We start from the raw sequence: 27,546 nt of genomic DNA, 5'->3' as shown, positions 1-27,546 counted from the left end.
AATTGTATTGAGGCACCTAAGAGTGAAAGATGAGCCATGGAGATGAGTTAAGTTTTATTTTACTTTCCACAGTTTACAGGTTGAAATGTTTTGCAGTGTACTTCTACAAAATTTCTAAATAAAGTGTACATTTTGAAAAAAAAAACTGAAGTTAATTTTTTGGTAGTGTTGTCCACCTTTTTGACTTTTGTTGCAGACTGTGAATTGGTAATGAAAACTGATAACACTGCAGCAAAACTGAATGTGAGAGTTAATATTTTTTTTTCTAGGATGGGCGATTTCCAGACTAGGGGGCACATTTTTAATGTGTGAGGAGAGAGATTTTAAAAAAAGAGTTAAATGTTTTACACAAAGGGTAGGTCGCATGTGGAATGAACTTCCTGAGAAAGTGGTGGACGTGGGTACAATTACAACATTTAAAGACATTTGGATGTATACGTGAATGGGAAAGGTTTGGAGGGACATGGGCCAGGAGCAGGCAGGTTTAGTTTGTTTTGGGATTATGTTTGGTGTTGACTGGTTTGACCGAAGGGTCTGTTTTCGTGCTGTATGAGTTGCTATGACTATGAGTTGCTTCAGTCAGGCAATATGTGCATAATATGGTTTAATTATAGCCTTTGGTGTTGAATAATGGTTTGCACCATTTGCCTCATATGGCTTGTTGCCTGGGATAAGAGCAGACAAAGTAAGTGTCAGGGATTGAATGTTACGTTACTGACCAGTCCATCCCAGCTTCAATTCCTTTCCTCTGTGGGATGCATTGACTCTTTGCTGTGGTAAAATGCCTTTGCCATTGAACTGTAGAAAACCATATGACTGTGGAGGCTTCACAATTAATTCTAATCCTTACATCAATATATGCAGTGACTGTATTTTGCTGCATTGTCTGTTCACATGCGGCCTGCTTAACATGCTCTTAAAAATAAAACATTAATTCTTACCAAAAACTTATGGGGCACCTAACAATGTATGATATGATATTAATTGCATCTTTGTCAACTATTATCTTGTGTTTTTAAGGAACAAAGACATGGAGTTTCTCAACATCTCTAAAGATAAAAGTATTTCATCACAGAGAGTTCAGTGCTTTGGATTTGGGAAGGTAATCTGGATACGTGTTTAAAACTGAACATATAAACATTCATAGCTTTCATCATGAGTTTTGCTTTTTGAAACTGACTTATTTTTTTGCTGCCTCCTTAATTTTTTTCAGTAGCAAACTTGTAATAAACCAGTATAAGATCAGAATACTGCAGATGCTGGTAATCTGAAATAAAAATAAAAAGCTAAAAATGTGCCTTTTCTGCTTTGATTATTCCATTTTGAAACTGAATAACTGATGAAGCGCAGAGTGAAACCTACTCAGTATCTTTTTCTGGAAACTTTCTGACATCAGAATCTCACAAATAACTTCCAGTTAAAACTAGGGTTCAGTCATAGCCACCACTTGACAATGAAATGGATGAAATAAAAAAACTGATCAAGCATGAAGATTTGCTCAGCCATAACAATCCAGTAGCTGTATTTATAGGGAGATGTATTCTGGCATTTTGGAACATATCTGCAAAACCCCAGTTAAAGATTTGTATAATTCCTTGTAGTAAAAGTAAATTTGGTTCATTCTATTTGTATATAACCTTGGTAAAAATGAGCAGTATTAATAAGTGCTTGAAGATCTGGAAGGTTTTCTCTGATTACTGGATTAATAAGATTGGAAACTAAAAGGAATGTTTCTTCTGGTCAGCATGGTAATAGACATCATAACCCTGTGGGAGCTTTTCCTCTATTCCCGTGAAATCCTGAACATGTTTGAGAACATCTGACATAGGATCTAATGTTTCGGTGCATAACATTTCCCTGTTTTTACAGCGTTTGCTATCTTTTTATTTATAAAAAAGCTGCCTGTGTATAGTATTAATGTCAAGGATTGGAGTACTCAGTTATTGCCATTACCCTTTTACCAGCCATTTGAGATGAAACGTGTAAACAGATAAATTACATATTAAAAATTAGAAAATGAAATCCAATATATTTCTGGGTTTTGAATGAGAGAGCCATTTTCCTGAAGCTTTTGAAAAAAACTTTTTCTCTCCTTGGGAGAGCTGCACACTACTTTCTTATTTTATATCTTTGTATTTGCAGTTCTGTCTACATGGACCAGCACAGTTAGCTTACCTTGCTTCCATCCCAATTGTTAATGAAAAGGAATTGGTGCAGGCAGATGATGAACCAACTTTTTCATATACAAATGGACCTTACACAACAATGACCAAGTAAGCTTTTACAGTATATTGCTATATTTTTACGACATGGGCTGAACCCTCCTGCTTAATTTAACCCAGCAACACAGAAAAGATTTATCATGTGCAGTAATCTGTGAAAATTCGATAGGCCAAGAACTAGTTAAAGTAAAAATAACACTTTATTTCTTAAAATTTAACAGAGAATAATTAACTAACTGTTTACAACTCCTTTCTCTCACTTATCTTTTACTTTCCCTTCCATAATATTAGTCTGATAACCCCCCCCCCCCCCCATTAAGATTTACCAAAATTCAACTTTTCAAAAACCAGCTTGATGTAAAATCTTCTTTTCTTCTTCTTGGGGAATTTTGCTTCACAGGTTACTGATTGATAAAAGTACCTTTTAAGAGAGCTAGTTTTCAGAGCATCTTTACATGCTGGTAGCTTGGCAGTTCTCTTCTCAACTGGTCAATTTTCCCTAGTCTTATACCCCCAAAGTATCAAATTGCGTCATTGGTTTTCAAGATTGTCAATATACTAAATTCAAACTGAAATGGAGTTTGGTATTTTTCGGGGTATAATTTAAAGTGATTGGCCTAATTCAAGTCTGTTTTGTCGTTTCCAGGCAACCAGCTACCCTAGCTACCCCAGTAGCTGGATCACATGTTACCTTGTATCTTTTCTCAGATAGTACTGTCAGGTAGTTTTTGCTAGCTTTTAACTTTCTTAATGGTACAGTACACCCACATCTTCATGACAATGTCAAATGCATTTCACGGTTGTAATGAACTAGGAATAATATATATTATTCTGAGTACTATGTCAGAAGGACAAATGTATATTGTGGACTGTGAATATCTTTTTGCATATGGAGAGCTGTGTTCAGAAAAATATTTACTTTTCTGATGATATGTGAATCTACATCTACTCAAAACACGATTGAAATATTGAATTTCTTACTTTCTGCCTTTACTCTCCCTCACCCTTTGAGCTATTTGAAGACGTTGACTCATGGCTGCGAAATTGTTTCATTTCGATAGTAGCCCATTGGTACCTTGCCCGGTGGCTGTTCTTCATTTTTTTTTGGAAATATACTTATTAGCAATTTTTAAAAACTTTACAAACATATAAAATTATTGAAAAATACAATCAATAACAAATATCAATATAATAAAAAGAAAAAACCCGCAAATTACGATACAACTATTGTCTACTAACTACTAACCTACCCTATAATACAAAACAAACCCTAACTCTGTGCAAAGCAACATGAAAAAAAAGAAAAGCAAAAAAACCAAAAAAAACCCCCACAAAATACAGAACAGCTATGCTCGGCGCAAAGCTCCCAAACAAAGGAACGGGAACATTGTATATATACCCGTATTAACTCAGGAGACCCCCTCCAGGGCTCAGGGCTTGACAAATCTAACCATCCTGGTTAAACAAACGCCCTAGTTAAGATAGCTGACAAATCTATATCCAAATAACTCAAGTAGGACTGTCATGTCTTATAAACATGGTCTGTTGTGTGGTGCACCATGTTTGTAAAAAAAAAGGTCCAAGGGAATGTGCTCCATAATTAATTTCTGCCATCCTAGCAAGCCCGGTGGGTTCTCAGACACCCAGTTCATCACAATATTCTTCCGTGCACAGTATGCAAGAATATTAAATCGTTTCTTCCCATGCCTGTCTAAAGATGGTAAATTTGGTAGACCTAAGAGGACTTCAGTCCTCAATACCCTCCCTACCTCTCCCGCCACAGCACTCCAATAAACACGGAGTATGTGACATGTCCAGAAGCAACGGGTAAGAGTACGTGGGATAAAGCAAACGAAGAAGAACATTCATCTTAATGAGAGATATTTGGCCCAGCGATGAAATTGGAAGAACCTCCCATTTCTGGAGATCTCACCTAATATAGTCGAGCAAGTGAGCAAAGTTAGTCCGAAATAACAGATTAAACTTGGGGGTAATAAAAATACCTAGGTATTGGAACCCTGCCCGTGACCACTTAAAAGGGAACTTAGGGCCACCTTCAACTTCTGGCACATCCTTAAGGTTCCCCAAAGGCATAGCCTCTGATTTTGTAAAGTTAATCTTATATCCTGAACTAGCCCCAAATGAATTGATACGTTGTATCAGATGGGGTACGGAGGTGATCGGGTTCGATAAAAACAGAAGGACATCATCCGCATACAGTGTTAATCTCATGTGCCCTTGATCCCACCTCTGGAGCGGTTATGTGGACGTTCTGATGAATGGCCTCTGCCAGCAGCTCTATCACCAAAATAAACAATAATGGTGAGGGGGGGCAGCCTTGCTGACTACCTCTGCCAATCCTAAAATTCCCAGACTTCATCCTGTTGGTGATGACTGTGGCCAGAAGGTGGCGATATAAAACCTCCACCCAACCCAAACTGTTCTAAGACATAAAAAAGATACTGCCATTCCACCCGGTCAAATGCTTTTTCTGCATCTAAGGAAATCGCCAACCCCTGAATCGATCATTGCTGACAAACTTGGACCATATTCAGCAACCTTCTAATATTATTAGAGGACTTACGGCCCCTTATAAAGCCTGTCTGGTCCTCTTTAATAATATTGGGCAACACCCTTTAAAATCTCAGAATCAAGAACTTGGATGGAATCTTGAAATCTGAATTTATTAGAGAGATGCGCCTGTATGAGGCACAATCCTCAGGAACTTTCCCCTTCTTAAGAATTAAGGAAATATTAGCTTCTCTCAAAGATGGTGGTAGGCATTCATGCAGAGAGGAGTGATTGTACATCTCCAACATTGGCCCTGACAGAATCCCTATAAACTTCTTATAAAACTGACCCGGGAGACCATCAGGGCCAGGTGCTTTCCCACTCTGAAGTTGCCAAGTTTCCTCCTGTATTTTCTGAACTGTCAAGAGGGCATTAAGGAGAGAGGCCTGTTCTAAGGTTACCCCTGGGAGGTCCAGGTTCTTAAAAAAGGTCTCATTTTAGCCCTCCTGTCCTCGCAACCTTCAGACCGATACAATTCAGAGTAAAAGCTCCAAATAGCCTCATTAATCTTTTTAGCATCGTATGTAAGGACCCTAGCGCTGTCTCTGATTGCAGTAATGGATTGGGGAGCACACTTTTTCCTAGTCAGGTACACCAACTACTTCCCTGGCCTATCCCCATATTCGAACAGCCTTTGTCTAGCAAAAGCAAGTTCTTTCTTTGCGTTTTGTGTCAGTATTGAATTCAAGGCAGCCCGGAGGACCATGATCCGCTGTAGTTTAGTCACCGAAGGCCGCGCATAATGTGCCGCCTCAGCGGCTTTCAACCGTGTCTCAAGTAGACGCTGCTGTTCCTCCTTCTGTCGTTTCCAGCTAGCCGAACAGGAAATAGCTAAACCCCTGGCAAAGGTCTTAGCAGTCTCCCATAGCATAGATGGACTACTAGCGGTGCCTGAGTTGATAGTCAAGAATCCCTGAAACTCCTTCAAAATGTTTTCCAAAATGTGGGCGGCACGGTGGCAATGGGCGGCACGGTGGCAGTGGGCGGCACGGTGGTTGTGGGCGGCACGGTAGCACAGTGGTTAGCACTGTTGCCTCACAGCGCCAGAGACCCGGGTTCAATTCCCGACTCAGGCGACTGACTGTGTGGAGTTTGCACATTCTCCCCGTGTCTGCGTGGGTTTCCTCCGGGTGCTCCGGTTTCCTCCCACAGTCCAAAGATGTGCAGGGTCAGGTGAATTGGCCATGCTAAGTTGCCCGTAGTGTTAGGTAAGGGGTAAATGTAGGGGTATGGGTGGGTTTCGCTTCGGCGGGTCGGTGTGGACTTGTTGGGCTGAAGGGCCTGTTTCCACTTTGTAATGTAATCTAATCTAATCTAATCAAATTTGGAATCGTTAAGGAGAAAAGGGTCCAAACGCCAGTGCTGCAAACCTAGCCTTTCACTCTTGGCCTTAACCTCCAAATATACTGCTGCGTGATCAGAGATAGCTATATTACTAATATTACAACTGATAATCGAATCCAGAAGAGCTGAGGGAGCCAGAAAGAGGTCAATCCTTGTGTGACATTTATGTGGGTTTGAAAAAAAAGTGAAGTCCCTGCCAGTAGGGTGAAGACATCTCCAAATATCCACCAGCCCCAACTCCTCGCATAAGTCAACCACCTGCTTGGCCTGCGAAGAAATAGTTGGGGGCCTACAAGGCATCCTGTCCACTGTCGGGTCCAAAAGACAATTAAAATCCCCCCTTATAATAATGTGCCGTGTTCCAAAAGCACTCAACTTAGAGAAAGCATTAGTCAAAAATTTGAGGGGATGCGCCGGAGGATAGAAGACATTTAAAATGCCATATTCCTCCACATGTATCAGGGCTTTAAGTATCACAAACCGTCCCTGCTCATATTTCACCTGCTCTAATAATATGAACGGAAGATTTTTCTGGATAAGAACTGCCACTCCCCTATTTTTAGTCGTAAAGGATGAAAATAATACCCGGTCAAAACCCCCCCCCCCGTTGTAATTTCAGGTGTTCCCCATCATCAAGATGGGTTTCCAGCACAAAGCGATATCAGCCCTTTCCCTCTTAAGGCTAGAAAGCACTTTTTTCCTTTTAACAGGAAAATGACTTCCCTTAATATTCCAGGTGCACCATTTAATAAGACGCTTAGCCATATCCCCTTTCAGACACCCTTGAATCCCTCGGAGGGAGAACCCTGCTTACAAAGAATCGAGCATAAGTAAATAAAGACTCATAGTGTTGAAGAACTATATATACAAAAGCTACTCTATCATAACTATAAACAACTATTACTACCAAAAAACTACAAGAAAACCAACTATAAAATCTTGAATGGAAGACTCTTCCCCCTGCCCATAGGGGGCACTCACCCTACCCATCCCCTCCTTCAAACCCAGAATGTGCCCCAGCCTTAGGCCACAAAAAAAACAAGGAGATGATCCTTAAGTCAACAGAAAAAAAGACCAAGTCAGGATGAGCACTCCACCCATTCCTGGCTTCATGTCACCCCTATTCCCAGAATGTGCCCCAGCCTTAGGCCACAAAAAAAACAAGGAGATGATCCTTAAGTCAACAGAAAAAAGACCAAGTCAGGATGAGCACTCCACCCATTCCTGGCTTCATGTCACCCCTATTTGTGACTAAAAGAGAAACAGGAGAAAGTGAGGTCTGCAGATGCTGGAGATCAAAGTTGAAACTTTATTGCTGGAACAGCACAGCAGGTCAGGCAGCATCCAGGGAACAGGAGATTCGACGTTTCGGGCACAGGCCCTTCTTCAGGAATGAGCAGAGAGTGTTCAGCAGGAGAAGATAAAAGGTAGCTCTGGATCCCCAACCAGAAGAAACATTATCCCTGCATGCAGTCTGTCGAGCCCTGTCAACCTTTTATATACTTCAGTGAGATTCCCTCTTCTAAACTCCAATGAACACAGGCCTAGTCAACCCACACCTACCTTCCCAGGAACCCGACTTGAACCTTTGCTGCATTCCCTCCACAGGAAATATACCTTTTCCTCGGTAAGGAGACCAAAACTGCGCACAATCTATGTGCAATATCACAAAGGTCTCATATAGTTGCAATAAGACTTCCTTTGTTCCTGTGAACAAATCCTTTCCGGATCCCTCCAGCCCGGCACCGCCTTCCTGACCTGCAGTCTTCTTCTTGACCTCTCCGCCTCCATCCTACTCCGACCCATCACCCTCACCTTGACCTCTTTCCACCTATCACATTTCCAATGCCCCTCCTCCAAGTCCCTCCCTACCTTTTATCCTATCCTGCTGAACACTCTCTGCTCATTCCTGAAGAAGGGCCTGTGCCCAAAACGTCGAATCTCCTGTTCCCTGGATGCTGCCTGACCTGCTGTGCTGTTCCAGCAATAAAGTTTCAACTAAAAGAGAAACAGAACAGACAAAAAAGAGCATTCACAAAATTTCCCATCAGAAAATCCAGTTATTTAAAAAAAGGAACAACTTATTCCAAGGTCTTGTCCCCCCTTTCCAAAAAGGAAATTATTAGGGAGAAAGAAAGGAATAAAAAAAAGGAAGGGAAAACATGGGGAAAGATAGAAAAAGAAATAAACATTAACCGTATTCTTCAGGCCAATCCATCTATTTTAAAGTGTCTACAAAGTTTTTAGCATTATCCGCTGAGCCAAATTATAAACTGAGTCCTCGTGACTGAAACAAAGTACTGCGGGGTGTCTCATGGAGTACTGGATGCCCAGGTTCCTCAGCCTCTTAATCGAAGGACTTCCTCTTTCGAATTACAGCTGCAGAGAAATCCTGGAAAAACATGATTTTTGACCGCTTGTACAGCAGTGCCTCCGGATCTTTTCCCAGGGATCTGGAAGCTTCTATGGCTTTTTGCTTGTCCTTATATGAGTGGAAGTGCACTAGGACCGAGCAGGGGCATTGCACCGGCCCTGACCTATGCACTGTAACCCGATACGCCCTTTCAATCTGTAACCTGCTGGACTCCATGTGAAGGCCCAAAAACTGCGGCAGCCAACTTTCAAAGAAGCTGACTGGCTGCTCACCTTCAGGGAGCCCGACAATTCGGAGATTTATCCTCTGATCTCGATTTTCGAGGTTGTCGATATAGTCTTGCAAGGCCTGCATCTCTTGCTCCAGCACCTGGATCCGACTGGATGAGGACTCCATTGCAGCTTCCGAGGCCTTAGTTCGACCTTCCATTTCCTCCATCCTCTCCCCGAGGCCTTGGATCTCCTGCTCATGCTTCTGTAGCATGGAAGCAATAGGTTGTACCTAGGCACGAATCTCCCCACGGATCTCCTCAATTGCAGTCCCAACTTTCAAGGTAAGTCTCTCCATCACGCAGCCAATTCCTGTGAATCTGTCAGGTCCCCGGGAGGTTCAGGAGAGACTGCTGGTGCTGCTGCAGCTTCTGATGTTGTAAGTGCTTCAGGGGAGTGTCCTCTCTGCTGCTGTTTGCCTGCTCCTTTTCCCTTTGGCATCCTTTCCACTCCCAAATATTAACAAATATGTGTTCTGTAAAGTTTTAAACTAATAATTCCACCACATAAGTTGACCAGGGATGGCAAAACACACCCGTATGCCTTAGCTGTTAGGCAGAGCTGTCCATAGCAGTTCTACAGAATCGCCGCCATCTTGCTGAGTCGTTCTTCATGTTTGAGTCTGTATTGGGTGATTGCATGGATGTAAGATCTGAGCTTAATATTGTTCTGACCTGAGACAACCAAAAATGAGCTTCCACCAGAGCTCCCTGAATAGTAAACCTGAGCAGGAATCCTGACTAGTTCATACCTTCATCATGTTGAGGCCAGTTACAGTCCTTTACCCATGTCCTGATTCGGATCAGTTAACTCACACTTCTTGGACACCCAATCAGAGACTGTCTTGTTTTGTGTGTTTCATTGAATGAATTTATTGATTGGCCGGGGAGATCTGAGGACATAAACTTCAGATGTGAAAGGTAAAGAAGCCAAAATCTTTGTGGCAATTTGCTTTACATTGGCTTAGTTGTCAGACATTTAATATTATTTCTGATTCAGTTTAACATGGAATGGAATTCGGGTCACTGTGAAACACATGAATCTTCCCACCCATCAAAACTGCAGCAAACGATTGTCGGCTGATTTACTGATTGCAGAGCAAGAGTACTGCAGGTAAACAAATAAAGACATCTTTATCCGTATTAGAGATTTATTTAATATTGCGGAGAGCGGGACTACTAATCTGGTGGAATTTAAATTCAATTAATAAGGAAACTCCGCAATTGAAAGTTAGTTATCAAAAAAAAACCCTTTTGGGTCACTGATGTCCTGTAGAATAGGAAATCTGCCATCCTTACCTGGTCTGGCCTACAATCCTAAACACATATCCATATGATTCAGTCTTAACTGTTCTCAGAGAGCAGTTAGAAATGGACATTAATACCCAAATCTCATGAAAAAAAATGCTGTTATGGTATATAACTACTCCAGTTGAATTAGAGTGTCGATATTGTTTCAGGCCTCCTGTGTCGTGCACCATTCTTGACTAAATATGTGCTCCAGCCACAGAATGGAGAGGGATACAGGGCAGACCATTGAATGTGAGGCATCCATACATTAGTCAGGGGTTCTCATACAGAAAATTACCCATGTTCCTGAATACATAGCTCACAATAAAATGCTACCTGGAGCATGTTTTGAGTTTCTGGTTTTTAATTTGGTTTCGCTAATTCCAATTGAAGTGTCTTATTTTATATGTGCTTTCTATGAAAATGAGTAAAAGTACTATTTCTAAAGGTTCATCTAAACACATCTCTAATTTAAATAGGTTGAGTCTGCACTGAGTGAAGAGGTTTGTGTCAGATTAAACCTGTTAGCTGTGCCATATATCAGGAGAACCAGGAATGGAGAGCAAGATTCAAACTATTTTCCAGTGAGAGCATTGCTTCTGATATCAAGAATGGTTCAAATCTTAAGTGGTCTTAGAATGTTTTGAACTTTTTAATCTATCTTTTTAGCCAGAAACACCAGCTTAAATAATTGTCTTATCAAGGAGGTTATTTTTCAGCAAATGGCCCGTATGTGTTTATATTAATGACAATTTTCATTTTGGGAATTGATAATACACAGATAATATAACTTGCTTTTGTGTTATTAATAAAGCAGAAGATAACTGAAAGAAGGGTGACACAGTCTGGTGAGCTGGAGACTCTGCCACTAGTATTCCTCCTCTTGTATTACATTTGAAGGAACAACTAGGGATTATGTGAGATTGAACACTGCATACACTTCTGGAGAAGTTAATCCTCAAGACACCACTTGTATTTGCCTGAATAGCCAAGATACTTGCCTCAGTCGTTGTTGTAAACCGTGACTTGTAAATTGTAAATCAGAGACCTTTATAGGTCTGAACTAGTTCTTGAGGATCTGTGGTAGTGTCCCTTCCTCTAGGATAGGAAAACTGGGTTCAAGTCCCATCTGCTCTAGAGGTGTATAGTAACTCTGAACAGGTTGATCATAAGATATCGAGAGGTGAGTTTCTGTTCCATTTCTTTAGTATAGTGGTTATCACATTTTCGGTGGACTGTTGTGGTAATTGGTAATGTCCCTACTCTGAACCAGGAGGTGGGGTACAATTCCCAGCTTTTACCAAGGCGTATAATGTCATCCCTGACCGGGTTGATTAGGTAATATGAGAAAAAGAGCTGAATGTCCCTGAAACAAAACTAGAAAGTGCTGAACAAACTCAACAGGTCTAAAGGAAAAACAGAGTTAGTGTTTAGAGTTTAGTAACCCTTTGTTTGAACTGACCTTGGCTGGGAAAGGGTGGTATTTATGTTGACAATGGGGTGCGGGAGAGAATAAAGTACATGGATAGCAGGTCCAGAGAGAGAGAGGAAAGGGATAGAAAACAAAGAGATTGCTGATGATAAACTGAGAGAAACAAATGCTGGGAAGGGTGCTAATGAGAAGTGCAAATGGTTGAAAATGAGAACTCTGTGCTGGGAGCAACCCATACTAGACCGGATGCAAGGGTGTGAGTAAGGGTAACAAACATAATGGAGGGTGTTCATGTTCTGAAAATATTAAACTTGGTGTTGAGTACTGAGGGTTGTAGTGTGCTTTGGCAGAGGATAAGCTGTTTTTCCTCCAGCTTGCATTGAGCCTCTGTTGAGAACTGCAGCAGGCCTGATTCAGAAATTATGGTGTCATTGGACCCTGAGCAGATTGTCAAAATCATTTGGCAGAATGCCTCATCACCAGAACTTTCCAACAAGTACCAAGACATTGCTTGGCTGGTGGTGAGAAGGGCACTACTATGAGATCATTCATGTGCGCTCGGACTCTGTGTGCCACCACAAGCTACCCTCGAAGCCGAGGGCAAGTGAAGAAGGTGTTTGGTATGATTTCCTTTATTGGTCAGAGCATTGAGTATAGGAGTTGGAGGTCATGTTGCAACTGCACTGGACATTGGTTAGGCCACTTTTGGAATATTGCATGCAATTCTGGTCTCTTTCCTATTGGAAGGATGCTACAAAACTTATGGTCAGAAAAGATTTACAAGAATATTGCCAGGGTTGGAGGATTTGAGCAATAAAGAGAGGCTGGATAGGCTGAGGCTGTTTTCCCTGGAGCATCGGAGGCTGAAAGGTGACCTTATAGAGGTTTATAAAACCATGAGGGGCATGGGTAGGATAAATAATCAAGGTCTTTTCCCTGGAGTGGGGGAGTCCAACTAGAGGGCATAGGCTTGTATGGAATGAGCTGCCAGAGGAAGTGGTGAAGTCTGGCACAGTTACAACATTTAAAAGGCATCTGGATGGATATATGAATAGCAAGGGCTTAGAGGGATATGGGCCAAGTGCTGGCAAACGGGATAGATTAGGTTAGGATATCTGGTCGGCATGGACAAATTGGACCAAAGTGTTTGTTTCCGTGCTGTACATCTCTGACTCTAAGTAGAGACTGTCACACATGTCCTTCTGAAATGTGCCTTTGCAAAGGAAGTCTGAAGAGACGTGCAGTGGTTTTTGTCGAGGTTCATCCTGAGCAATCCATGACGCAGGACTCTGTGCTGTACAGTCTGTTCTCTGGGACGCACAGCGAGACAAATATCGACTGTGCCTAAAGGACCATCAGCTTGGTGAAAGACGTTCTTTGGTCTGCCCGAAACTTGTCGGTCTTCCAGAGCAAAGAGTTGACCCTGACTGAGTGTTGCAAACTGGCATATTCTACGGTCCAGGACTAAGTGCTGAGGGATGCACTAAAGCTTGGGGCAGCTGCTGCCAAGGCACAGTGGGGAAAGACCACCTTCTGAGGTCTTTCAACCAAAGTACAATAAGAGCTGTTCAATTATTGGACCCTTCTGGTGCCTCAGATGTAAGAAAATATAGTCTTGTATAGGTAAATGCTTTGTGTTAGTTTGTTCTACGTATGTAAAGATTTTGTACAGAATCAAACTGCTATAGTGACAATGTACGTATATAAACATTTTGCATGAATAAAGTATAGTTTGGAAATTTGAAAAAATAATTGTTGGCATTGGAATATAGTGGTGCATTCAAACGGCAGGCAACTGGAAGCTCAATGCTATTTTTACAGTGAAAGTGTTCAGCAAAGTGGTCACCCAGTCTGCATTTCATCTCCCGAGTGTACAGGAGACCACAGTGAGCAGTGAATACAATAGACTATACTGAATGAAGTGTAGATAAATCACTGCTTCACCTGGAAGGTGTGTCTGTGGCCTTAAATAGTGAGGAGGGAAGTGGTAAACAGGCAAGTATTATACCCTTTGCAATTGTATGGGAAGGTACTGTGGGTATGGGGAGATGTTGTTGGGTTGGAAGAAGCTTGGATCAGCGTGTCCCTGAGGGAATGCTGACAAGGGGAGGGGAATATTTGTATTCATGTTGGATGTGGAAGCTTTTGATCCTTTGCGTACTCAGACTATGGGGAGGAAGGTGAGGACCAAAGTGACCCTCGTTGCTGTGGGAGGGGAGGTATGATAGGAAGGGGAAAGGATGATAGGGAGGGAAAAGAATGATAGGAAGGGACAAGGCTGATGGGGGAAAGGACAAAATATTGTTGGTGCAGCTGCATATTTACCTTTCATTATTCTGTGATGCCACAAGACAGATTTAAAGGACAGTGATCTTGTAGTTGCCTCATTAATCAAAATTATTAATTCCTGAATGTATCAAAGTGATACAAAGATAATTACGGAGCATTTTACTCTAAGACATGCTGTAATCATTGTTCCTGCAACAGATTACATTTTAATTGTGTGCATATCCTTGAAATAATTGCCACCGAATTCTGTGTAAAACGGTAGCAGGCTGCCTGGCTTAAACCAGGACAGCAGGGTCAGGAGTATTGATTATGTGGGGAAGGCACTGGAGTGCAAAATGTTTGATCTGAGGATGCAGCAGATGTTAAAATGTGTTTGATCTGAAATAATAGCATCACTTATTTTAATATTGTGATTTTTGGTTAAATGTACAACAGGTGGAAAATATGAAACTATAATTTCTGTTTTAAAGGGTAGAACTGCTCTCTTGAGTGATCAATTTTATTTTTACATTGTTTATTTTACTTCTCACGTATTGACATTGAATGTGAAAATGTTTGGTTCAAATAGATTGGCATTGCTAATTTTCAAGTATGAGAAATGGAATCCCAATTTATTATTGTGACAATACTGTTAAGTGTGAAGATTTAAAATGTTTATTGAACTTTGAAAGAATCTTTGACTGTCGTATGTTGCTATTGACCTTTTTAAAATTCCAGATTATACATACAGGGATCTCTGATTTACAAACGTCCAACTTACAAATGCTCGCACTTACGAACTACCAATATATTTAAGGATCTGACATGCAAACATTCACTTGTATTTGCAAACAGATCTTTTTTTACTGTACTGTATTGTGTTCTGACCTGCATACAAATTGACTTATGGACCTAGTCAGGAATGGAATCCGTTCGTAACTCAGGGCCTATACATGTAAAGTACCCAGTTTAGTTTAATAGGACGGGAGAGTTGATAAAGTAAGTTATTAGTTGCTTGCCATGTTTTCAATAAATAAACAACCCTTAAGGATGCTGTCAAGCATGTAACAGAACTGTTTGATTTTTACACAGATAAGTGCATAAAATTTGTAAATTTTAGGAATTCAAAAGTATGCCGATTATAAGTATAGTTTTACTACTGCTGCAGGTCAAACGATCTTCCTCAAAATCCTGAATGTAGCATGCCAGAATTCATCAAATCTTTGCATAATTTCTAAATTATTTGGAATTAAACTGTGTTTAAAAATACAATAAATTGTTTGGATCTAATGTTCTTGAGTTTTTTGGGGAATGTCCCAGAACCATCATCAAATAATCTCAATATTCTGATTGTATTTCTGGATCATAGATTTCTGTTTTAGTTAGATAGATAGTGGCTTGGACTATGGTTTCTGTGTTATTTACCAAAATTATAAACCTGCACTTTATAAATGGGATTCATAATCTTGTTAGATGAAATAATGAGGGAACATTTTCTTCCAGGTAAACTGTTTAAAAGATGCTTCTGTTGTACTCAGATTACACAAAAATTATAGGTCACCTTTCATTGCATCTAAAACACTGATAAAGGCTGTCAGTTTGATTCTCATATAAAGTACTTGTGCTGCATATTTGCTATAACACTGGAGGGGATGTTTCAGAAACAAGAGGAACCCTTGAAATACTTTGTTAGTCATGATTTGGAGGAGCTGGTGTTGGACTGGGGTAGACAAATTAAAAATTGCACAACACCAGGTTATAGTTCAACAGGTTTATTTGGAGACACTAGCTTTGGAAGCGTCACTTCTTTAGCAGGTGGTTGTTAGTGTACTGCTTTGAAGCTTGATTGTTTTCACACAAAAGGGTTAACAGCTGGAATTAATATAGGTCTGTTGAGAACATTTGCAGATTTACTGGGTAATTGTCAGAGTACAATATAAATCAAGTGATCAGTACAGCATTGCTTGGATATTACTCATCGAACCAAAAATGTTAAGTCGCACGTGGAGCACTAATTTTGATATAATTTGCCAGGTTTGGCCCTAACCTGGCTTATTTCTGCCAAATGGATTAGAATAAAACAACATGGACAGATTTTTTGACAGACAGTATCCATATTCTGTTATACCTTACAGTCAACTTCGGCACCCAAACTTCCTGATGCTGATGGCTGTGTGCCAGATGTCTGATCTGGATCAGATTCGTTTAGTGTATGAGAGAGTTAATCTTGGTTCCCTTTATGGAGTATTGCATGAGAGGGTAAGTTAGTATTTAAAACAATATTTTTAATACCACTTAAATCTTTCATGGTTATTATGTCATGTGTCAGTTACTGTTTGATGAATGGATGGCCTTTGCTGAAAATAGTTATGTACATTATCATTATTATAATTTTGGCTAGGATTCCCAGGTTAAAAACTTGAGTTTATTTCAAAAAAGAGAAATAAAGAAACAAAGTAATGAATTACATTAGGCATCATTGCTTTTTTCTCTTAACTTGATAGCTCCTGTTTCAAAGCATTTCAATGTATGCTGTCTTCTCAGCTCTCTTAAGTAACTTTTGAACATAAGCACAAGATGTAGAACTTTACTGAAGAAATTAACTTCATGATGCCACTGTAAAACCACATGCAGTCTAGCAGAAGAGGAAACTAAACAATAATTTATTTTCATATACTCCCATTGTTATCATTAAATGTGCCAAAATAATCCACATAGGAATGGATGATCGTAGTGTTGATAGAGCACAAAATTACATCAGCCACAGCCTCTATTTTAAATACTGCAGTGCCTAGCAAAGTTACAACTTTATTTGAAAACATCAAATGTAACATTTCTCAAGAAATGAAACGGAACAGGCCTTGGGATCTCTCACACTATATTCAATATAGAAGGTGCTGTATTCTATGATTTCTATTGAAGAGGAATCCGACGCAGTGTGTATAATGTGTCGCAGGTATAGAGTTGAAAAATTGTTACATTCAGGTATAGCAGTTAGAATTTTTAAATATTGATGTTGTCTGTGGTCTCAGTATAATGTGCCAGTCCCATGATTTAATAGATATCTTACATCTGAAGATGAAATACTTTATTCAGAATTTATAGGTTTTGGTTCCCCAAATGTAATAATGGCTAAATATACCATCTGATACTATTAAATGAAACAGATAAGGAGGTTGTAGATTTGAACCCCAGTCTGTTCCAGGACATTGATGGAGGTGATACAATTAACACTGGTCGTGCCAACAGTAGCTGTATGAGTGAACACTTTTAGCAAAGGAAAGAAGGATATAGAAGATAATTTGTTTCAAAACCCACTCAGCAGATCTCTATTTTGACTCAGAAGATTGTTATTAAGGCTTGGGTATTAATGCTGCATTTGTCATACGTTTACAAAGAATTTATGCTAAATATTGATAATAGTTTCTTTTGAATAAATAACTGTTTGTATCATTCCAGCGTTCAGAATTCCCAGTCTTGCTCATGGAGACGATTGTACAAATAATTCTACAGATTACTGATGCTGTGCTTTTCCTTCACTCACGGGGCTACATCCATCGAGCAATCACCTCTCATGCTGTGCAGCTTATTTTGCCTAGCATTGCCAAATTAAGCAACTTCGAATTCATGATTGAAAGGTACACATCTACTGATTTCCAATATTATATATTGAGGACAGTGCTTATCTCTATAGTTCACCATCAAAATTAATCCAGTAGCCCATGAGATCTTCTGATAAAAGTCTGATATCATATGATCTACAAGAAAGGATAAATAAAAGGTGAATACTGAATTTGGGGAAATGGGAGGAGAATAGAGAATCTGGCCTGGTAGACTATGTGTATGGTTTTGACAATTTAATCGAAAGCATGGAAAAAGCATGACGAGGTGGAGAGGTAAAGTACAGGAGTACAGTGAAAAGTGTACAAAGTTGCCATTCATGGTACCATCTTAGGTACAAAGGTGCCTAGGTACAAAATAGAAAAATAAAAGTTAAAAGTTCAATATTACAGTTCTACTTAGTATAAAGTTTGTGCTTGGTCCTTGTAATGATTTTAAACTAGGTATACTCATACAATCACAATGTGGAGACCCCTATTGATTCAGTAAGACAAAGGCAATGCTGCACTTCTTTAACTTCTGTTGTGGAGGTGCCAGTGTTGGAGTGGCGTGGACAAAGCTAGTACACTAGCTACCTGAAGAAGGAGCAGGGCTCCAAAAGTTTGTGGTTTCAAATAAACCTATTGGACTATAACCCAGTGTTGTGTGATTTTTGATTAATTTCTGTTGATATGGTACTGCAGTGTCTGGACAGTTTCTATCGATATAATCAGCTACTACATTGAGGTGTGACAGTGAGACCTCTGTTGGTTTTATTAAGTATACAGTTGAACATCAGTATTAGAGTTAAAAATCACACAACACCAGGTTATAGTCCAACAGGTTTAATTGGAAGCACACTAGCTTTCAGAGTGTCGCTCCTTCATCAGGCGGTAGTGGAGGGCTCAATCCTAACACACATAATTTATAGCAAAAATTTACAGTGTGATGTAACTGAACAATTGATTGTCTGTTAAGCCTTTCATCTGTTAGAATACCATGACAGTTTCACTTCTTTCATGTGTAAATCACAAAACCCTTTTTTTAAAAAGTTGCATTCTCAGGTTAGCTGTTAACAATGGTGATAGCTAGACAATATGTTGAACGTATTAGCCCCCTGTGTTCTCTGTCTATGCCATGATGTTTAGATTGATTCTAATCTTAAAAGTGAGATAACGGAGTTTTACATGAATTCATGCAGTTTTTGAGCAACGTACAATGTAACTCTGTAAGTACAAATTCACCCCACAAAACATATGGTGTTGTGTGATTTTTAACTTTGTACACCCCACTCCAACACCGGCATCTCCAAATCAGTATTAGAATTTTATATTAGTCAGGCAATGAGATGACTATTGACTGTTTGATGATTTGTACTTTTATGTCTGTCAACTATTTTTGTAGCTATTCATTTGTTCATCTGAGGTTCTAATAGTTAGTGCGAGATTGTCATTGTTCAAAATTATATTAAAAATTATTCGGGGTCTGTTCTCAGCTGCTTCTGTGCCTGGTTTTGGTCAACATGGACTTTCTCCTGTTCAAGTTTTTCTGTTTGCTGGTTAAATGCCCACTTTTCTGCCAGGGACCCAGGTTTGATTCCAACTTTAGGTGACTGTCTGTGTGGAGGTTGCTTATTCTCTTCGTGTCTGCGTGGGCTTCCTCCAGGTGCTCCAGTTTCCTCCTACATTCCAAAGAAGTGCAGGTTAGGTGAATTGGCCATGCTAAATTGTAAATAGTGTTCACGATATGTAGATTAGGTGCACTAGTTAGGGGTAAATAAAGGGTATGTGAATGAGTCTGGGTGATTTACTCTTCGGAGGATCAGTGTGGACTTGTTGGACCGAAAGGCCTGTTTCCACATTGTAGGGATTCTATGCTTCTATGATTATTGATCTGATCATAGTCATCTTATCTGGTGACTTGGTAACCCCCTTTGACAGTGCTTTGCAGTCTTATCCAGATTGATCCACTTCCCAACCTCTTCTGCTTACCTTTCTATTCTTTGAACTCCCTGTCAGTCAGGTAGGGATAATTTTAAATTAAAAAATAACTTTAAAATGAAAAACAAAATTTAAAGTATGATTTAAAGGGCAATTAAGGACGCAGTAATTTCTGTCATGTCGGTAGCACCTAGATTCTATGAACAAATAAAAGTAGCTTCCCTAACCATTATGGTCTGAAAAAACCTTAAAACATCTTAATCAAATGCAATTTGTTCCAATATAATAACCTGTTTTTTGTAATATTTCTACAGCATTGATGGAGGCACGCACAGCAATCTCTCACAATTCCCTATCCCATCACAGTTTTACAACTGGCTAGCACCAGAAATAATTCGGGGCAAGCCTGCCACTTTCAAGTCAGATGTCTACAGCATTTGTACACTTATTCAGGAACTGCTTACAGGTATAGTTCACAGGTTTTGTGTGTTAGATGATATTTTAACAGATTCTTGTGGAGCATAAGCACTGCATGGACCCATTGTATCAAATGGCCTGTTTCTGTAGTGCAGTTATTATTTATAATGCATACATCTTGATAATGAAAATTCTACATTGGCATTTTTATGGTGTGGAAGATGAGTAAAATCAGAAATTACTTCACTTTTACTTCCATAATTCAATTTCTCTATGATTATTCATGATAATGTAAAAGTTTCTAGTAAGTACAAATAGAAATACAGAAATGAGGCACAAAAAACATGTCATATTGCAGTACGTATATACTGTGCTATTGCATGGAAGGTTGGCGCTTGCAAGTCCCTATTTGTGTTTTTCAGTGTTGAGCAATGTCTAGAGTGTTCTTGCTTATCAGGTCATTTTCTATCCTGTCAGCTGCAGGAACGTTTGTTCTTTTCGCAGTTCTCATCCACTAATTCTCACTCCCTCAGCTGATTTACTCGGAATCCCAAGTAACAGTCTCATACTTCATTACCATCTCCCCCAGTAAAATGATGAGATTACCTTAGACTGAATGTATTCGCCCTGTGGAATGTCTGTGTAACGCACTGCTGATTTTCTGGGAGCCCCTGCTGAAGCAGGGAATGGTCACTGGATTTCATCCCCAAACTTATTACCTTCATTTTACTGTTCAATTTGATATAGGTACAAAGTTAAGGCACAAGTTTACTCCAATGCTTTATTGCAACCCTCACACTGGGCCAATTATTTGTGAGTGTTATAGACTATCATGTAGTAGAGGCAGTAGCTTCTTACTGTTTCATTTTGGTTCAACACTTTTGACAAGTCATGCTATGTAGTTATTAACATATGTGGCATTGTGGACAATTATATTTATGTCATGGACTTCACCTATTAGTTCAGTTTTGACATACTTTCAAACTTCTCATTGATGAAATTGTCGTGCAGATATAGTTCCCTGGGAAGACCTGGATGGATTTGCAGTGAAGGAATTAATAGCAGCAGGACGATATTTAACCGTGGATGAACAAGTTCCTAAGCCATACTATGACATAGTGCAAACTGGGATTCAACCAAAGCCAAAGAATCGGACTATGAACCTTCAAGATATCCGCTTTATTCTCCGGAATGACATCAAGGTGTGTGTAAACTGGTTGTTTTGGTGGAAAAAACAGCCTCAGGAACATTTTGGGGGGGGTTTGTTTCAGTCCTAAACTTAATAACAGTGATTCTGAAATTGACTGAATACTCTGTTTCCATGCTGTACATCTTTATGACTCTATGACTCTAAACAGAGTTCCCATGGCTTTAAATAGACTCCTTATCTTGATTTTCTTACGACATTTTTATAAGGACCACTTATTCTGCTCTAAGTGTTAACCTGGTTATATATATCTTATTGACAAGTCTAAATGTTATGCAATTCAATTAGCTATTTTGGATAAATATCAATCTAGTCTCATTTAACACAGGATATAATTAGCAATCAGCAGAAATATACCCTTGAAAAAGTCCAATCCAAAGTGGAGAGCTTATATGATGATATCGATATGTCTGTGGCAGCCAGCTCAGATGATGCAGACTTCAGGAAAGAGCAGATACAAGTTCAGGAGGTGAATGCCAGCAAAGGAAGAAAACCTGAACATGTAAAAGAAGCCCAGATCACAGCAGAGAATGGTATGGAAGTTGCTTTGATAAGTAATTGTTCTGTTGGCATTTGTACACACAATCATTAAATTTTACTTTTATCTGAACTTCCTTCACCATACATCACTGGGTAGTGGTATACCTGGGATTAATGACAGTTAAGCTTTACTAAGGCATACTGGATCTTGCTTTAGATCAATGGAGGCTTTTTAAAAAGAGTTTTTCATGAATTTGCCCCACTTTTATTGGAGAGAAGGAGGAAGAAAATAAACAAGGAGCCTACCTTTTTATATTTTTCAGATCATTCCTATTACAACTTGGGTCGGAGCACTAGCCTCAGTCCAAAGAAAGAAAGTGAACTAGCTGGTGAAGTCATAGATTTGAACACTGAATCATCACAACAGATTACGGTTCTGTATGATTGTTGGAGAACAGAGCAAAATCAAACTGAAGATACTGCAATGTCTGGAATCCAGGCAAAGGTTTGTGACAAAGATAAACTTAGTAAAGTCCCATGGAACGAGTTTGAACAGGCCTATGGCATTGGCCGAGCTGAAAGCCAACGAGCCAAACATGAAACTGATGTTCTCGAACAATTACATGAACTAGACCTTGCATTAGAACAAGAAATGTATGGTACATCTGACAGTCAACCAGCAGATGATGATTTAGAGACAAGTCTGTTACACTACGATAGCACAGGGGAGAATTCTGAGGAAGATAGCAGTGTATGCTTGCAAACAACAACAGAATATGCATCAGATGAGGAAAATGAACAGTTTGAGTCTCGTGAAAGGTCAGGAGTGGAAGATTTAGCCAGTGATCAAGAAAAACAAAGTGTGATCGCCTCACGTGCATTGAGCAACAGAGTACTGGAGGAAGAGAAGAACTCTGCGACTAATATGTCAATCCAGCACTCAATCAGCAGTTGTGCGATTAACATTCAAACATCAAAACATCTACTGCAACAAGCTTTCAGTGCCCTTGATCACATTAAAAGAGGATACAAACCTGAAGTAAACAAAATACTGAAAATTGCAGAAGAAGCTAAAACACATGATTTACCGATCTTGGAGATAGCTCCCAACACTCAGCTACCTGGCTTTGATGAAGTTGACTATCAGAAGAAAAGTGAAAATGGGAATCGAAGGAGTAATCTGTGCAATGACAGCCGTCTTGTGATTCCTATAGCCGTGGCTCCTCCAGGATGTTATCAGCTCCCAGTGTACAAAGTGAGAAAAAGGCATGGAGCTGATCCTGTAGTGAGCATTCAACCAGCATCAAAGGTTCTGAGTTGGACTCAAGGTGACCACACATCAGTAGTGAAAGCTTGTTCTAATATTCTTGATGTTCTAAAGACATCAGACACCTATGCAGATGGGACACAAACTACCTGTTTACTGAAGAAGCAAGTGAATGATGAAGAGTCTGGTAACAGCTCTGCCATGGATAAACATGTTGCTTCTTTGTCAGAACACAAGAGAACATTGGCAATGAAGAGTAAGAAGAAAAAGAATATATTAGCTCATGCTCACCATCAGGACGCTTACCCTGTAAGTTTCTAAAACCACTGAAACATAATGTTATGAAATTTGCTACTTTCTTTGTACCAAATTTTAATGTGAACTATTTGCTATTTTATCTTACGCGTCACACTACATTATTTTGCTTCCCATCATGGGTAGAGTGGGCAGTGCACCTTTAACAGCAAAAGTATAATGCAGGGGTAAAGGCTTTATGATTGAAAAGTGTGGCGCTGGAAAAGCACAGAGAGTCAGGCAGCATCTGAGGAGCAGGAGAATCGATGTTTCAGGCATAAGTCCTTCATCAGGAATGAGACTTGTGGGCCAAGGGGGCTGAGAGATAAATAGGAGAGGGTGGGGTTGGGGTAGCTGGAAATGCGATAGGTAGATGAAGGTGGGTGAAAGTGATAGGTTGGAGACGAGGGTGGAGCAGATAGGTGGGAAGGATAATTGACAGGTAGGACAAGTCAAGGGGGCGGTGCTGAGTTGGAAGGTTGCGACTGGGAAAAGGTAGGGGAGGGGAAATAAGGAAACTGGTGAAATCCTCATTGATCCCATGTGGTTGGAGGGTCCCAAGACAGAAGATGTGGCGTTCTTTCTCCAGGCGTCGGGTGGTAAGGGTTTGGCGATGGAGGAGGCCCAGGATCTGCATGTCCTTGGTGAAGTGGGAGGGGGAGTTAAAGTGTTCAGCCACAGGGTGGTGGGGTTGGTTAGTGTGGGTGTCTCGGAGATGTTCTCTGAAATGATCCGCAAGTTGGCATCCTGTCACCCTAATGTAGAGGAGACCACATCGAGTGCAACGGATACAGTAGATGACATGTATCGAAGTACAGGTAAATTTCTGTCAAATGTGGAAAGATCCTTTGGGGCTTTGGACAGATGTGAGGAGAGAGGGTAGGCGCAGGTTTTGCACTTCTTGCAGTGTCAGGGGAAGGTGCCAGGAGTGGAGAGTGGGTCATTGGAGGTCGTGGACCTGACAAGGGAATCGCAGAGGGAATAGTCTCTCCAAAATGCAGATAGGGTTGGGGAGGGAAATATATCGGTGATGGCAGAGTTTGTTTATAGGTGGTGGAAATGGCAGAGGATGATGTGATGTATCTGGAAGTTGGTGGGGTTGAAGGTGAGGACTGGGGCTTTCTGTCATAGTGGCAATTGGAGGGGTGGGGTTCAAAGGTGGAGCGGGAAGTGGATGAGATGCGCTGGAGGAGATCGTCAATCACATGGGAGGGGAATTTGAAGAATGCAGTCTTTGAAGAAGGAGAGCACCTGGGATGTTCCCAATTCCTCTGCCTCCACTGCATCTGCTTTCAGGAGGGTCAGTTCTACATCCCAGATGGTCTCCTTCTTCAAAAACTGCAATTTCCCCTACCACGTGGTCGACAATGTCCTCCAGTGAATCTCATCTACTTCCCACACCTCCTCTCTTGAACCCCACCCCTCCAATCACCACAATGACAGAACCCCCCGGTCCTCACCTTCCTCCCCACCAACCTCCGGATATATTGCATAATCCTCCGCTATTTCCACCAGATACAAACAGACCCCATGACCAGAGATATATTTCCCTCCCCACCTCTATCTGCGTTTCGGAGAGACCATTCCCTCCGTGACTCCCTTGTTAGGACCAGACCCCTTACCAATCCTCCCTCCACTCCTGGCACCTTCCCCTGCCAGCGCAAGAAGTGCAAAAGCTGCACCCATGCCTCTCTCCCCACCTTCGTCCAAGGCCCCAAAGGATCCTTCCACAGACAGAGATTTACCTGTACTTTCACACACGTCATTTACTGTATCCGTTGCATGCAATGTAGTCTCCTCTGCATTGGAGAGACAGGACGTCAACTTGCGGATCATTTCAGAGAACATCTCTGGGACACCCCACACTAACCAACCCCATTACCCTGTGGCTGAACACTTTAACACCCCCTCCCACTCCACCAAGGTCATGCAGGTTCTGGGCCTCCTCCATCGCCAAACTCTTACCACCTGACACATGGAGGAAGAATGCTTAATCTTCTGCCTTGGGAATCTCTAACTACACGGGATCAATGTGGATTTCACCAGTTTCCTTATTTCCATTCCCCCTCCATCCCAGGCGCAACCTTCCAACTCGGCACCGCCCCCTTGACCTGTTCTACCTGTCCATTATCCTTCCCACCTATCTGCTTCACTCTCGTCTCCGACCTATCACTTTCACCCACCTTCATCTATCTATTGTATTCCCAACTACCTTCCCCCCAGCCCCACCCCACTCCCATTTATCTCTCAGCCCCCTTGGCCAACAGGCTTCATTCCTGATGAAGGACTTATGTTCAAAACATTAATTCTCCTGCTTCTTGGATGCTGCCTGACCAGTTGTGCTTTTCCAGCGCCAAACTCTTCGACTCTGATTTCCAGCATCTGCAGACCTCACTTGCTCCTAATGGCTTTATAATGCAAATTTTGGTTAATTAAAATAATAGTGATTTATAAAAAAAATTTCTTTCTTGCTGCAGACTCGTAGTGGCCACGTATCTATGAGAATCCCAGCAGAAGGTAACCAGCAAGAATATAGAAAGCAAAGCATGTATCTATCCGACAATAGAAGAATCCACATTACTCAAAGGTGAATCTCCTGTGTAGTTTTGCCATTCTGATTCTGGGTACCTATGAGTGAGCTCTGTGCATATTTTTGCTGTACCTGCTGTGCTGAAGTCCTACTTATCCCCAGTGTTGTAAAGGATGGGTCTGGTCAAATTGTTCTAGAGTGTTCCAAGTTGTTGGACTGTACTGTGCCACCTGTCCCTTGTAGAGATATTTGTACAGGGAGAAACACCTTTTAGCACAAGTCCAACAGGCAGTGATCAGCATGTAATGTTTTTGTAATGTAATGTCCTGCAGGGAAAGGAGAAGCTCTATCCTATTGGATTGTTCCCTAAACTGACTGACAAAATAATTTGATAGAATGCATAATCAACTAGGCATTGCTTGGCTGATGGTGAGACAGGCATTACCCATCAGATTTTTCATGCATGCCTAGACTTTCTATGTCATGACATGTTGCCGTCGTGACAGCCTGGGTGATGAGAATCCCATCACAAATCTCCTTCTAGAATGTTTCTTTGCAAAGAAGGTCTAGAGATTGTTTGTTTTTTGTCGAGGTTCATCCTGAGCCGATCTGTGATGCATGACTCAGTGCTCTGCAGGCTGTTCCCATTAACGCACACCGAGACAAACATCAACTGTACCTGGAAGACCATAAATTCCATGAAAGACATTCTTTGGTTTGCCTGAAACTTGTTGATCTTCCAGTGCAAAGCATGGTCCTTGATTAAGTATTGCAGACCGGCACATTCCAAGGCCCAGGACTACATACTGAGGGATGTACTAAAGCTTGGAGCAGCCACCGCCATGGTGCAGTGGGGAAATGCCACTATCTAAAGCCATTCTGCCATGGTATCTCAAGGATCTGATAACTTATAGAACCTCTTGTAGCTTGTATTGGAATAGAAATAGTTTCTTGTCATATTTAATAAATGTTCCAGTTTGAGATTTGGAGTTCCAATTTGGCATTTGGATTGAAGCACCTAACAGTGCAATGTTCAGATGAAAAATGTGATATATTTATTGCATTTTCTGTAATATTTGACTTGAACTGCTTTGTCATATAGATAATTAATGAATAAAATATATTATTGCAGAGAAATATATCTAACACAGTAATGTAACAAATACTTCATTGCACTCCATTATTTGGTGATTATTCCAATTTCGGTCATTCTTTTCCCACCAACAGAGATGACAGAATAAATTAATGATTTAATCTTGGCCAAAGTTGGAATCGGAATTTTAATTTTGGCTCTCTTTTTGACTAATAGTATTATATCCAAGTCAGAAACTTCTGAGTTCATGCCCCATTCCAGACAATTAAATGTGTAACCTAGGCTGATACTAAGGAAAAACTGCACTGTTGAAGGTACTGTCTTTCAGAAGAGACATTAATAAGGATCATGTCTGCTCTCTCAGATGGATGTAAAAGATCCCACAGCATTATTTAGAAAATGAGCAGCTATGTTTTCTCTGTTATCCTGGCCAACATTTATCCCTAAGCCAGCGTCACTAAAAACATTGTGACAATCAAATTAAGTAACACCAATGTTGTAGATCAGAAACAAGAATAGAAATTGCTGGAAAAGCTCAGCAGGTCTGGCAGCATCTGTGAAGACAAATCAGAGTTAACATTTCAGGTCCGGTGACCCTTCCTCAGAACTGATGGTAAATAGGAAAATGTTGGTTTGTATGCAGAAAATAGGGTGGAGGGAGGGGTTAAGAAATAAATGATAGGTGGGGGTAGAGTCATAGAGATGTACAGCATGGAAACAGACCCTTCGGTCCAACCCGTCCATGCTGATCAGATATCCCAACACAATCTAGTCCCACCTGCCAGCACCTGGCCCATATCCCTCCAAACCCTTCCTATTCATATACCCATCCAAATGCCTCTTAAATGTTGCAATTGTACCAGCCTCCACCACTTCCTCTGGCAGCTCATTCCATACACGTACCACCTTCTGTGTGAAAAAGTTGCCCTGTAGGTCTCTTTCATATCTT

At 40.7% G+C, this 27,546-nt stretch overlaps 1 protein-coding gene across 1 annotated transcript in view; it reads left to right on the top strand.

The window, feature by feature from the left end:
• LOC122564209 (inactive serine/threonine-protein kinase TEX14-like) overlaps positions 1-27,546 on the top strand; it is a 155,070-nt gene that overhangs the window by 68,301 nt on the left and 59,223 nt on the right. The window contains exons 6-15 of the mRNA XM_043718905.1: positions 1,021-1,102; positions 2,143-2,273; positions 9,780-9,893; positions 15,905-16,028; positions 17,229-17,407; positions 19,624-19,775; positions 20,738-20,928; positions 21,262-21,466; positions 21,737-22,989; positions 25,452-25,561. Coding sequence (XP_043574840.1) covers positions 1,021-1,102; positions 2,143-2,273; positions 9,780-9,893; positions 15,905-16,028; positions 17,229-17,407; positions 19,624-19,775; positions 20,738-20,928; positions 21,262-21,466; positions 21,737-22,989; positions 25,452-25,561 — 2,541 coding nt within the window. The remainder of the gene's footprint in view (positions 1-1,020; positions 1,103-2,142; positions 2,274-9,779; positions 9,894-15,904; positions 16,029-17,228; positions 17,408-19,623; positions 19,776-20,737; positions 20,929-21,261; positions 21,467-21,736; positions 22,990-25,451; positions 25,562-27,546) is intronic.

The sequence above is a fragment of the Chiloscyllium plagiosum genome, chromosome 28 (assembly GCF_004010195.1).
Source record: "Chiloscyllium plagiosum isolate BGI_BamShark_2017 chromosome 28, ASM401019v2, whole genome shotgun sequence".
NCBI classification, from domain to species: Eukaryota; Metazoa; Chordata; class Chondrichthyes; order Orectolobiformes; family Hemiscylliidae; genus Chiloscyllium; species Chiloscyllium plagiosum.
The sequence above is the reverse complement of the archived record's forward strand: the minus strand, read 5'-3'. Positions and strand labels throughout refer to the sequence as shown.